This window comes from Podarcis melisellensis (genome assembly GCF_964234715.1).
Source record: "Podarcis melisellensis genome assembly, chromosome: 7".
Classification (NCBI taxonomy): domain Eukaryota; kingdom Metazoa; phylum Chordata; class Lepidosauria; order Squamata; family Lacertidae; genus Podarcis; species Podarcis melisellensis.
In genome coordinates, this window is record NC_138539.1 from 32019293 (window position 1) to 32031916 (window position 12624).

Sequence of the window (12624 nt, forward strand, 5' to 3'; positions counted from 1 at the left end):
TCCACCGTTGAACAGCTCTTACTATCAGAAAATTATTCCTGATGTTTAGTTGTAATCTCCTTTCTTTTAACTTGAATCCATTGGTTTGGGTCTAGAGCAGGAGAAAACAAGCTTGCCCAACTTCCCTGTGACAGCCCTTTGGCTATCATATCTCCCCTTTCCCAGGCTAAACATACCCAGTTCCCTCAACCATTCCTCATAAGGCTTGGTTTCCAGACCCTTAATCATCATGGCTGCCCTCATCTGCACATGTCTTTACACATATTTACACATATATACAACCTGAGCTTACACTGGAGGGGCTCACAGCATTAACACTCCAAAAGGTCTTGTTCCTCCATTGGTCACAGCCTTGGACTCCAGCAGAAATCGAGCATGGCTCTCCTTCAGTTTTGTAGCTGGTCAGAGTAGTCACAAAACTTCTCAGCAAGAAACAGGGCAGCTGAGGTGGTAGACCGTGTGCACTGTAGAGCTGCAGATAGATGAAAAGTCCCCCTACGTGCTGTGGCATGTTAGGCACAAGCTATGTACTAAACAAACAAGAGCCTTCTAAACATTGGACAACGTTGGACACGCAGAGTCTTTTAAGGCACTGGATGTTGAGACTTTATGGGGTTGAATCTTCATTGTGTCAGTTTGAGGAAAGCACAACACAAACAGCAGTGAGGAAAACGAGGAGTCCATGGGAACATGAACCTGCATTCATGAAAGAACTGCTGTACAGCTGCCAAATTCTTCCTGCCAAGCAGCCAAAGTGAGGCCTGAGAAGGGAGTACATAGCCAAGAGCTTTACTACTGTGATGAGACTCACACGTAAACCATGGATCTTTCGGAACCACCAGTCATCCATCCATCCCCTTTCCTTTATTGCTTTTTCTTGGTGGTAAGGAAGCTTATGTGAAAGAGTCTCAAGGGTTATTGCTGCTCAGTGCCAATAACTATAAATAATGCAGGAGAGTACTTGTGTCCCTGTTTAGCCTCTGTCTGCTTTTATAATGTAATAATTTGAGGGTAAAGGAATACATTGGCTCACCAGTTAAGCTTTTGTCTGACCATTGAGTAAAGTGCAGCTGATGGCTCATAGATCAACATTTCCTTTGCTTCCTGCTGCGGAAGCCTTATGCAGACGCACAACCTAACCATTGTTGATTTTTCTGAATTCTAGATTAAGGATTATGGATGGATTCCTAAACTATTTTAAAGTACTGTCCACATATTAGGAAGCATACCCATGGTTTGATGTGAGTTTTCAGACCATGATTGGTGTTAACCATAGCTATGTTTTATGGCTGCGCTGGCCAAACTCTGGTTAAAGGCAGTTTGCACTCCCACTATGTCTCTCCCCGTGTAGACAGGCTGACAGTGTTTATCTGTACAGTGGTACCTTGGGTTACATACGTTTCAGGTTACATACACTTCAGGTTACAGACTCCGCTAACCCAGAAATAGTGCTTCAGGATGAGAACAGAAATCGTGCTCCGGCAGCGCAGCAGCAGCAGGAGGCCCCATTAGCTAAAGGGTGCTTCAGGTTAAGAACAGTTTCAGGTTAAGAACGGACCTCCAGAACGAATTAAGTACTTAACGCGAGGTACCACTGTACTGGTCACAGACTAAATCTGTGTTCTTGCCTTCCAACAGCATACTCTTTACAGAAATTAGTGACTGAGCCTTCAGCCTGTTGTTTGGGTTGGACTTTTGTGAACAAGCAACCCATCCACACAAGAATTTAAAATTAACTCCATGCCCTGAAAGAACAGGACCACTTTTCTTTTTTTACCCAGGATCAAGCCACCTCTGCTTGATCAAAGTGGCTGCAAGTGTACTTGTTTGCATACACATTTTAGTGAATATGCTTCAGGGTTTTGTTTTGCTTTAATCAAAATTTCTTATTTTGCTTGACCAGAATGGAGAGCCAGGTAACGAAATGGAAGACGAAAAAGATGCAAACAAGTCAGAAATCAGTGTAGTATTTGAAATTGCACTGAAGCGCAGCATGCCTGTCAGTTTTGAGGTAAGTTTGACATTGTATTCTGCTGGATATATAATATCTGGGAACGGGGGAGAGGGAGAAATTCCTTTGCCCTCCCTACAGGCACTTTGTCAAATACAGTGCTACTAGATACATGTTTATTGAACATGCATACAAAAGAGAAAAATAATAGGTTGGAGCCATACTTGTCCTGACCAGAGTTCTGTTCAGAGGAAGTTCACACTGTTGGAAGGGAGGAGGAGGCTATTTTCACTAGCACCCCCCCTTCAGCTTCCTGTGCCTTCTCTCAAAGAATTTACTCTGGAGGGTGGAAGAACGTTTTGGGCAGGGGGAGTTCTGAGAGCTGCACAGGGATCAAGCTCTTCTGTTCTCAAATCCAACCCAAATGGCAAGTAATTTCTATTAATATTAAATTAAATATAATTACCGCATTCTGTCCCCCCCAAGCTGCTATTTGCTCCATTTTAGAGAGTCCTTACCATTAGTTTTTTGTTTCTGCTTTTCCTCCTGCAGTAGATACAACACTGAGCAGTCAAAATGTGCTTTGAACTCCTCTTGGTTTAAATCTTTATTTACAGACTATTTGTTTCCTTTTGCGTGGAGGTAGAGATATGTTTTTGCCTGGTGCACCATGCTTCATTGATGAACTACAGTATATATATTTTATAGTTACTATTTCTTATTTAAGTAACATTTTCCTGGACATTGCTGTTTTTATACCTACACCAACTGTTTGAGGTGGGCATTGGCTGAGGGTTCCATATCCAATTGCAGCACTCTGTTTAATAACGGAGCACCCTGACTAAAATGCTGATTAAATTGGCTCATTCGTTAGAGAGTGAAGGGTGGAGTGAAGGAGCTGGGCCAAATATACAGATACCTGCTTATTTTATCTTCCTAAGCAATAACCGCTTCCGATCTTTGCCTCTCAACCTTCAGCAGAGAGCTCTGCTGCCCTGGTCCTGAAGGCCTATGGCAGGAAGGTAGTGCTCCTGCCATGTGGTTCCCAAGAGGCTCTGGGTGTTTGACCCTTGGCTCAATTGAGAATAATGTCTCACATTGTCTAGCAGACAAGGAACAGGTATTCTCTGAGTTTTTGTTAAAAGTTACTTTTGCTAAGATGTGTGTGGGTATCCAACTAATTGGTTCCATCAGCCTAAGGATCCAGAGAGTTGGAGGAAACCTAGAACAGATTTAGGGGCCTCATGGTGGGAGGAGAAGGGGGAAAGTTCCATTGCACAAGCAGAAATACTTGCTCAGATGGAACGAAGATGTTAGATACTGAGAGACATGCCAAGGCTTACTTGGGAGTAGGTCCTATGGAGATCAGTGGGCTAGATGCAGACTTAAGTTGGTTGCCTGTAGTACCCATTGAAACCAATGGGTTAATTGTTGATTAATTTCTGTCATGTTGTTTTTGGTGCAACTAACTTTCCTATCCTAACCCCACTTACCTGGCAGCAAATCCCATTGAATTAAATAGGATATAGTTCTGAGTAGACATAGTTAGGGTTGTACTGTTACTCTGGATCCAAACCAATGTGATTTATTCTGAGTAAGCGTTTTTCAGATCATGCAATACATCAGTCTTGTGAATTAAGTCTGCTGAAGTTACTAGGTGATAATAAAAAAATAATAGTAGTAGCCTGTTGTGAGTTGGTTAGAGAGATCCATCCATCCTGCAGCTGTCCACTGCATTTCTGTGCTGGGCACAGATGTAGGTTCCCCCTTCTCTTGTAGCACACTTGGTTTCTATTCTAGGTATAGGCGAGAGACCAATATGCCATACCTCCTTGCTTGCACGGAATCCCATAAACTCACCTGCATGGAGTTCCTTGTCATCTGTGGCTACTTAACTACAAAGTGGTTATCAGTGTCAGATGGGGTACAGAGGGAATAGGGGCATGGGATACAACAAGCAAGATGGGAAAGGCAAAAGAAGAAGCAGAGAAACTGTTTCTTTGCAGCAGGTTACTCAGCTACAGAAAGACAGACAGATATTGCAGCCTGAAATTACCTGACTTCCTGGCATAGGCAATCCAGTTTTCAGCTCCTCACCGAGACTTGGCAGTTGCTGCAGTTCATTCCTCTGGCCTACATCCTCAGTCATGATGTTGAGCTGCACCACCCTTCTGGCTCTGGCAGGATGGAGTAGGACAGTGGCAAGGGTGGGGAAGCACCAGCAAATGAAGATGCACTTGCATGCACCACTGCCACCACCAACCCACTGCTTCCGTTGCCACTGCCTTCCACAGCCCATACTGATCCTGGCATGCGGCAGTGCTATCACAGCTGCAGGGGTGGTGCTGTAGTGGTGCCTCACATCACACACCACAGCGAACAGAAATAGGGCCTACACTCCAGGCAATAACACGCCGTAAATTCAAATAGATGGTGCTGCTACCTGTCCTTGGAACAGAGAGGGTAGAAGTCTGTTTGATCCCCACTAACTGAAGATGGAACAGTCTGGCATTCCTACCTATTCCCTTCATATCCCTTCTCTAGGAAATGAGTTACTGCTGCTCTCCTGGGCTCCTACTCTGTCCTTAAGAACACCAGATAAAGTTTGATAAGAGGCTTCCTTGAATATTTTGCTCTCTGCAACATTAGATGGTCTCAAGTTGTACCCTCTCTTTTGTATCAGCCTCCTGCAAATTCATGACAAAAATTTGTTGATAACTCAAAGCACTTCACCTCTGAGGTAAAAATCTTGCAAAGAAAAGGTAGCATAATCACTGTCAGAATTTAGGCTTAACCCAGACCCTATATTTGGAAACAATGCAGTGACTCATTATTTTGTAATAGGCCACAGGATTTGGTGTTTGTAAAAGGATTTTAATTTAGGAACTGCCGCTATTATTTTGTACCAGGCATGCATTAAAGCTTTCAGATGTCTTTGTTCACATGATAGTTGCAAAGCAGCCCTCGTTTTCTTTGGGTTACAAAAACCACAGACAACATTATATCATTGCTCTTATGTAAGCCAGCAAACAGTTAAAGATATTTTGTGCTTCGTGTAAACAACTTTTTAAGACTTGCACAATATCTGGAGAATGGGTGGGGTGTGCAATGTAACTCGGAGCCAAGTTCTGCCCTCTGATGTCAGCAGCACTGCCTGAGGGCAAAATCTTGCCCTAAATATTTAGCCCAGAGGGATTACAGTGTTGCCTAATCCCATTCACTGTGCTTGATGAAGTGGAGTTAGGGTTTGTTATCTAACATCTTTTAGAAACATTGTAAAACGCTTTAATGAGAGATGTGGTATTGGAATAAAACACTTAAAGATCAAAGTTTTACTCTAGTCATATTCTCCAGCTGCCTATTGATGCTGTTCTTCTAAGAACATAAAAGGAGCCCTGCTGGATCAGACTAAAGGTTCAACTAGTCCAGCATCCTGTTTCTCACAGTGGCCAACCACTTGCAGGGCCTGAAGGCAATAGTCCTCCTCTCTTGCTACTCTCCGGCAACTGGTATTCACCATGAAGAAAAATGGATTCAATTTATTACTCCACCCTTCCTCCTGAAAGATCCGGGGGGGGGGGGCTGCCTCCGTTTATGGAGGCAGATTATAGCCAGCATGACTAATAACCCTTGGTAGATCTATCCTCCAATAACTTGCCTAATCTCTTTTTAAAAGTTGTCAGAGCTGGTGGCCACATACTTGAGTTGCCATTCTTGCTGTTTCCAGCTCTCCAGTTAGTCATCATCCATGTGCCGCACAGAGACACACAAAACGGGGGGGGGGGGGAGGAGCATACATCATCACAGGTGCTTCAGTAACATAATGCTCAACTTGAAGAGGAACGTACCGTGTGCAAGAGATACCAAGAAGCACAGTGTGTGCGCCCCACAGCTGCTGCTTTGGAATGCGCCACACGCACTCATTTTGCAGGTGGAGGGCCATTCCTTTTCGGTGCAAACAAAACACATGGGACATATGTGCTCTAGTGCCGGAGTGAGACCTCGCATTTGTCAAGGAAAATAAATTTTTTAAATAAGGAAGCATTGTGGAAATGACAGCTGAGTGGTGTGAAGAAACGGAGCATCTTGTACAATTTTTTTTTTAAGGGAGAAGCAAGCATCCATGTGACATGTTTACCTATCCTTTTGTCATATCCAAAAACAATCTCTCTATATATATATTTAAAAAACCTATTTAGAATAGCACTTGGCCAGATGGGGAAGGTGGTGCAGGGTGGGGGTGGGGGAGTGTGTTACTTGTCACCAGTTATGTAACAAGCATTGTCCAGTAGTTCCCCATGGCAAGAACACAGCAGGTGATGCACATTGTCAACGGTGCTGGAATGCTTACGAGTAAAGCCTTAGTAGCCGTTTCTGGCTGACAACTGCATTCAAAGTTCCATTTATTATTGTGAAACGCTGGTAATGTCGACAGATTCCGCACATTTCAAGTTACAGCAGAAGCTTTATTTTACAACTAAATTTAATATTTCCAATGACTGTACTGTGTATATATTCACTTATGCTGTGGCATTGTTACTGCGGCATTCCCTTACCAATTGTGATATTTTGTCATTTATATAGGGGTCTAACACGGTGTGCTACATATCCAGTGGAACAACTCATTCTCTTTACAATGGAGTCTGGAGTAGGGCCTAAAAGCCAGTAAAGTGAGCATACTTAGCTTCTCCTACCGTTTTTCTGTTAGGCACCACGAGGGATGTTTCCCTATAGACTGAAAATTCTGAGACCAACGTTGCAATTCATCTTTGCTGTGAACAGTGGCCACCACCTTCCCTTTTCTGTACAAAGCAACTAATCAAAATCTAGTTTAATTTTTAATATAGTTTATTTATTTTTTAAATTTCCTATAGATTGAGTTAGCTGTTGTCACTGATATGAGTACCCATCCATTTCTGGAAATATATAGTCAAAGTACTTCCCTTTTGTTTGGCTTGTGGCCATTATAAGGAGCGGTGGCAGACAGCCATGCACAGCCAGAAGTTACTCTAGTTCTCCATTGCAGCTTTTGCTGAAGAGGCAAGTCACATTTTGTACTGCAATAAGTGATATCTCTTCAGCGGCAGGAGTGGCTTCCTGTGTCATGCGCATACTTGTTCCACATATGCATGTGGTGTCATGCAGCAGGATTTGTACTTTGAATGGTTTTGCAGAATCAAGGCAAAAATCTCAACATTACCACAATATGTATTATGTAGATAATACTCAGGGTAGAGCTACACATTACCTTGGAAAGCTCATGTTTGCTAATATGAGCGGAGAGGCATTTATAGGGGAGAATCAGTGGAAAGCCCACTGAGTATTTTTAGTCTTCGCTGGTCTTTTATTACCATTTCAGAGTCAATAAAATGGCCAGGCATGGGTGCTGGACACGCATTGGTTCGCCATCAAAAGACAAGTCTCTGAATCCACTCTGTGGTCCTCATAGCTCCCCTTACAACATATCTTTGAACAAATTGTTTTACAATTATAAGTCGCTTTGAGGCAGTTTGTGTAGTAAGCAATAGATAAATGCAATAAATAACAACAACTCACATGTCCCAACTCATTTTATTCCATTGAACACACTGACTCTTAGAACTTTGCTTTTATGTTATCTCTGTTTCACACTCTCTTAGCTGTACGCTGTCTTTCCAAAGCAAGTAAACGGTCTGAGGGGATGGTATAAGTAGTAGGTGATAATTTTTTTGGCAACATTTGCATATAACGTCCATCTATTCAGAGCACGTCACATGCACTATCTAGTTGTAATCCACACAACAGCCCTGTACATTATGTCAGCAATCTTATCCTCACCATCCCCACCATATTGCAGACAGAGAACTGAGGCCTAATGCCACCTAGAGAATTCATTGGAAGAGGCAAAGTTTGAACCCGGGACTTCTTGATTCAGTCTCTTCATCTCTGTGTTGCACTGGCTCTCTCAGTAGAAGTCAGTGGGATTTACTGCCGAATGAGCTCATTGCGATCAGGTTTTTATGCAGATTGAATTCTTATAAAAAGTTATAATCTAAGAAAGGGGTTGTTTGGTTTGAATGAAAATCCACAGGGGGTAAAATTTTACTCTGTGACATAATATACATTATCAAGCCTTCTTTAACACACCTGGTTGTTAATCTTCCTATTCCTGCTCACCGTATTTCCATACAAATAATTATAATAAGGACAAATTTATGTATTAGAAATGAATCCTATAATCATTTCATTTGCATGTCCTGTCTTGGCTGATAGGTAATAAAGGAAAGTGGGCCACCGCATATGAAGAGTTTTGTTACTCAAGTGTCAGTGGGAGAATTCTCTGCAGAAGGTGAAGGAAACAGCAAGAAACTGTCAAAGAAGCGAGCCGCAATAGCTGTCCTGCAAGAACTACGGAAACTTCCCCCTCTTCCTGTGATCGAAAAGCCAAAGCTTCATTTTAAAAAACGCCCCAGAACAATGTTAAAGGTAATGATGCATTCAAATAATAGAAGTTGCCAAACTTAATGCTTTCATTTGCCTTTTCTGGTTTGCAACGTATGTAGTGCAATTTTTATTTTGCTTAGGAAGATACACCTGTGGCTTTTTTTAAAGTTGAGGATTACTTTTAGTCACTTCCACAGAACATTTTGCTGGTTTGCATATGCATCTCATTCTGGATCTGACTTCTGCACGCACATACAGTTCTGGAACTCCATGGGTAGAGAGCAGTAGTACAGGGGAGGAAAAAGTTTGGGGAAAGCATGTGACAAGCGAAGGTTAAGCACCCCATTCCATTCTGCCCCTTCTCCATTACAAGCAGCCCTTTGAAAGGTTGCCGTGTATCTTACAGTTGGGCCCAGGAAACAGCTATTTCTATACTAGATTATTTTGCCTTAAATTGCAAATAGTACTAATGCCAAAAACATAATACTGTATGATACAATATGATATGTTATGCTATAAACCCAGACATCATTACTGGGTTTTTAAACATTTGCTTTTCATTTAAGACAAACCTAATTATTGCAAATAGTAATAAAGTGACCTTTTTGTAAGCTAATCATTTACCTTTCCCCTGTTTTATTCACTTTAAATAAAGATAAAGGACAGAACAGAGCTTTGTATTTCAAACATTAGGTAGCTGTTGTTAATAATAGGTGTGCTTGCTATAACACACTGGTGCTTCTAGCTCTGTTCCTTCCCAAGCGTGTTTGTGCCACCAGACAGCAGTCCTCGTATAAAATCTATCCATCATATGTTTTTGCTGCCTTTATGATACCCATTTGATGAATAGCTTTGTTTGTGCTATTTTTGCCTTTATCGTGTTTTTTAAAAGATGTTCCAGTGCTGAGACAAAGTAGTCCAGCTGCATCCAGTTAGATTGTTATGGGCTCATAAAGTTTATAGACAAAGCTGAGCAATACTCCTTGGATCATAGCAAGAGCAAAATGCTCGTTGCAGCCTTGTCATCTGCCCGATACTGCTGCACCAATCTGGCTATGAAAACAGCACTTGAAAAGCTATTTTGGCGGGCTGGACCAGATGCTCGGTGGCAGGCCCAGACCCTGGAACCAAGGTCACCTGTGAACAGCTGCAGAGTGGTAGTGGGGCAGGGTTCAATTTTCAGTAAATTGACAGGTGGAAGAGGTGCTTAATTGTTCTCCTGCCAGCTGCTTTCCCTCCCAAGAATGCCTTGCACCCTATTGCCTTATTATTTATAAATTTCAGCTATAAATTCCTTCACACGAGGAACCCCAAAGCAATTTACACTATAACATATATAAAGCAGATACACACACACACACACACACACAAAGTTAAAACAATTGCATGTATAAGAAGGGTTTAAAAACACACGATTATAAACACGAAATCAGTTTGAAACTGCACATACATAAAATCAGTTCAAATCCAAGACAGATACCAGCTTGGATAACATTTTTTGAAGGTTTGTGGACAAAGGAACATCTTTAGCAGGCACCAAAAATACTATGGAAAAAGTGGCTCAGGGGCTACTACTATGCTTTTAAGCAACTGGGGGTGGAGCCTTAAAAGTACATTCAGGACCTGGAATGATTGTTTGGATCTAGGATTCTGCAAGAACAAAATCCTTGAACCCAGTGATCTGTCCATGGTCCTGTAAGGCTTTGATCCGACTCTTGCTCCTGAACTTCAGACCTACCGTATATTGGCTGCCTGCTAACCTGCTGGTGTCATCTGCCTGCCCTCCTCCTTGATCCTGGTTCTCACTATCTTCTCATAGGTTTCCTTGGCTACTTACAGCAGGACAGTCTCAGTCTAGGAGAGACCCTCACATTGCGGAGCAGTGAGCCAGACAGGCCCAGAGGAGAAGCCCGCTACCTTGACACAACCTTTGTCTGCTTGGGGGGAGGATCCAGAGTGAGAGGCTAGAGGAGAAGGGGAGCAGTGGTCAGTTCCAGCAACATCGCCAGCTGAATAAGTCGAGCCTGAGTAACTCTGCTTTGTTGTTACTTTCTGTAAATAAAAGCTAATTGCATTTCGTGCCTCACGTTCTTCCTGCCCTGTGGATGACCTGTGTGTGCTGACAGCACCTTGAAACAGGGAGAGGTCTTTCGTGTTACCTAGAACTTGATTTTTTTATTATAATTTTATTAAGATACCAAGGATTGAACCTCAGACGTTCAGCACACAAAGCGTGTGCCCTCCCTAAAAGGAGAAAAGGCTCATGGAACTACAGTGGAACAATACATGTTTGTGTACTAAATGACGGGAGGGGGGCAGAAATCCAGGTGATTTTGAGTCAAATTATCTTTGATATATATTGATGAAATTTGTCAAAGTTAGCTCCTTCACACAGTCTTGGAATCTAAGACTTTGTGTCTGAAGGAGGTGTAAACTTCTGTTCAGGATTTTTACATTAGTTAACCAAAGATTGCTCTTAGCAGTGAATCCAAAGAATTAAATTTCCACGGATTGAAAGCTGGTTTTCTTTGCTCACACTTTAAAATAATCACTACTTAGAAGTTGTGTGATATAACTCTTTGATTCTCAGGAACTCACTGCAGATCCAGGTCCTCATTGCCTTATAATTATCATGTCTATAAGTACTTGTTGAATGGTAACCAACCCATCCATCAAAACTGTTTTTTCTGTTATAGGATACTAGTGTGCTTTCTAGTGGTGTAATGAAGCTTCTTTCTTAACCTCCTAAATTCCTGTGAGCTCAAGTTTCTTAAATGGAGTGTTTATTCATGGTGGCAGTGGATTTATTGCTTCTTCTAGGATTCATGAGCTTCAGTCTAGAGGGGCTGGTCCTGATTTGTGTATTCATCCGAAATTCCTCCTGAAAGCGGGGAAAGGGCTAGAGTTAGACTTATCTGCATTGAATCTGATCAAACTCAGGTGTTGTACAAGTCAGCCATATGCCATCCCCTATATAATTTGTGAAACATTACCACTTCGGCTCAGCATCATAAAAACGATCTTTTTAGCTTCTCATCTCCACAAAAGATTTTGTAAGCATCCCTTCCCTACCTGATTTTATTTTATTGGGGTGGTCTGGGCGGGGGGGGGGAGGGTCAGGAGGAAAATAATTATGCAGTAAAGCAGTTAAAACTATTTCACCATGAATGATGTTTCCTTGCACCTTGTTAAGTTGCATGCAGCAATGCAAAGCAGGTGCTTTCAGAATTCAGATTCTTTCAGCACAGTTACCCAACTTACAAGCTCTAATTACTAAAGAAAATCACAAAGCTAGATTTGATGAAAGGCAGCCCAAGCAACAGCAAACAGTTAAATCTGGAGGGTTTGGCTATAAGCTGATTTAGTTTTACTGAAGCTGGTTGGCATCCGCTGTCTCGTGAGGCAATGGAAGAGTTCCCCTTCTGGGGTGAAGCCAAACCATTGGAGAGTTAAGCTCCTGCAGTGGCTGTAGAGACCGATATGAGAGAGACACGTTTGTTGCAGCTGTCACTATTGGAAGCGATTTACTGAAGCTATTAGAACAACTTATCCATAAATTTGCTAAATGTTTATCATTTGGATTAACAGATGATAGCCCATTTCTGATAAATATACTCTATTAATGCAAGTATTGTTTGGACAATGAAGAATAATACTTCAGTATTTGAGGCCCTGACTCTCAGAGAACAAGGTGACCTAAAGAAACTGAGGTGGTCAGAGAGGTTGTTGAACATGACCTTCAGGGATGTGATAGCAACATACCACTTCCAGGCTCTGAAGTCTCAGGGAAGATGGATGTAACTCTGAGTAAGAGAGAAATTATCCTTTGGAAGAGGCCTTTTCCTTGCGAAATGAGCAGGTCATTAACTCATGCCAAGGATATTCCTGTGAGACTTCTTGGTAGTGGACAGTTCATTCACTGGTGACATATATAGCTGTGTTTCTGATAAGCATGAAGGCAACCTGGTGACTTGCCTGCTTGGTGCAAGGGTTACAGATCTTACACGTTGCCTTGATGAGCTGGTAGATAGGGCTGGGGAGAGTTCAATGGTTGTGGTGCATGTTGGCTCCAAGGATGTGGGAAAATGTTGTTTTTATAGGAGAAAAAAATAGGTGGCTATGTAGTAGGTTGAAAGTTCAGCTCATTCAAAGTGGCTTTCTCTGAAACGCTAGCCAGGGCCTGCAAGACAGGCAGAGCTGAGGAGTCTCAGGTTATGAATGAGACAGTGGTGTCAGGAGTGGGTGTTTGG

The 12624-nt window shown here is 42.3% G+C and overlaps 1 protein-coding gene across 4 annotated transcripts in view; it reads left to right on the top strand.

The window, feature by feature from the left end:
* Positions 1-12624, top strand: part of STAU2 (staufen double-stranded RNA binding protein 2) — a 142793-nt gene that overhangs the window by 31760 nt on the left and 98409 nt on the right. For all 4 annotated transcript variants that reach the window (XR_014170646.1, XM_081919723.1, XM_081919725.1 and 1 more), the window contains exons 7-8: positions 1904-2011; positions 8204-8416. Coding sequence is in view for 3 of the 4 variants with exons in the window: in XM_081919723.1 (XP_081775849.1) it covers positions 1904-2011; positions 8204-8416 (321 nt within the window). In the remaining variant the exon portion in view is untranslated. The remainder of the gene's footprint in view (positions 1-1903; positions 2012-8203; positions 8417-12624) is intronic.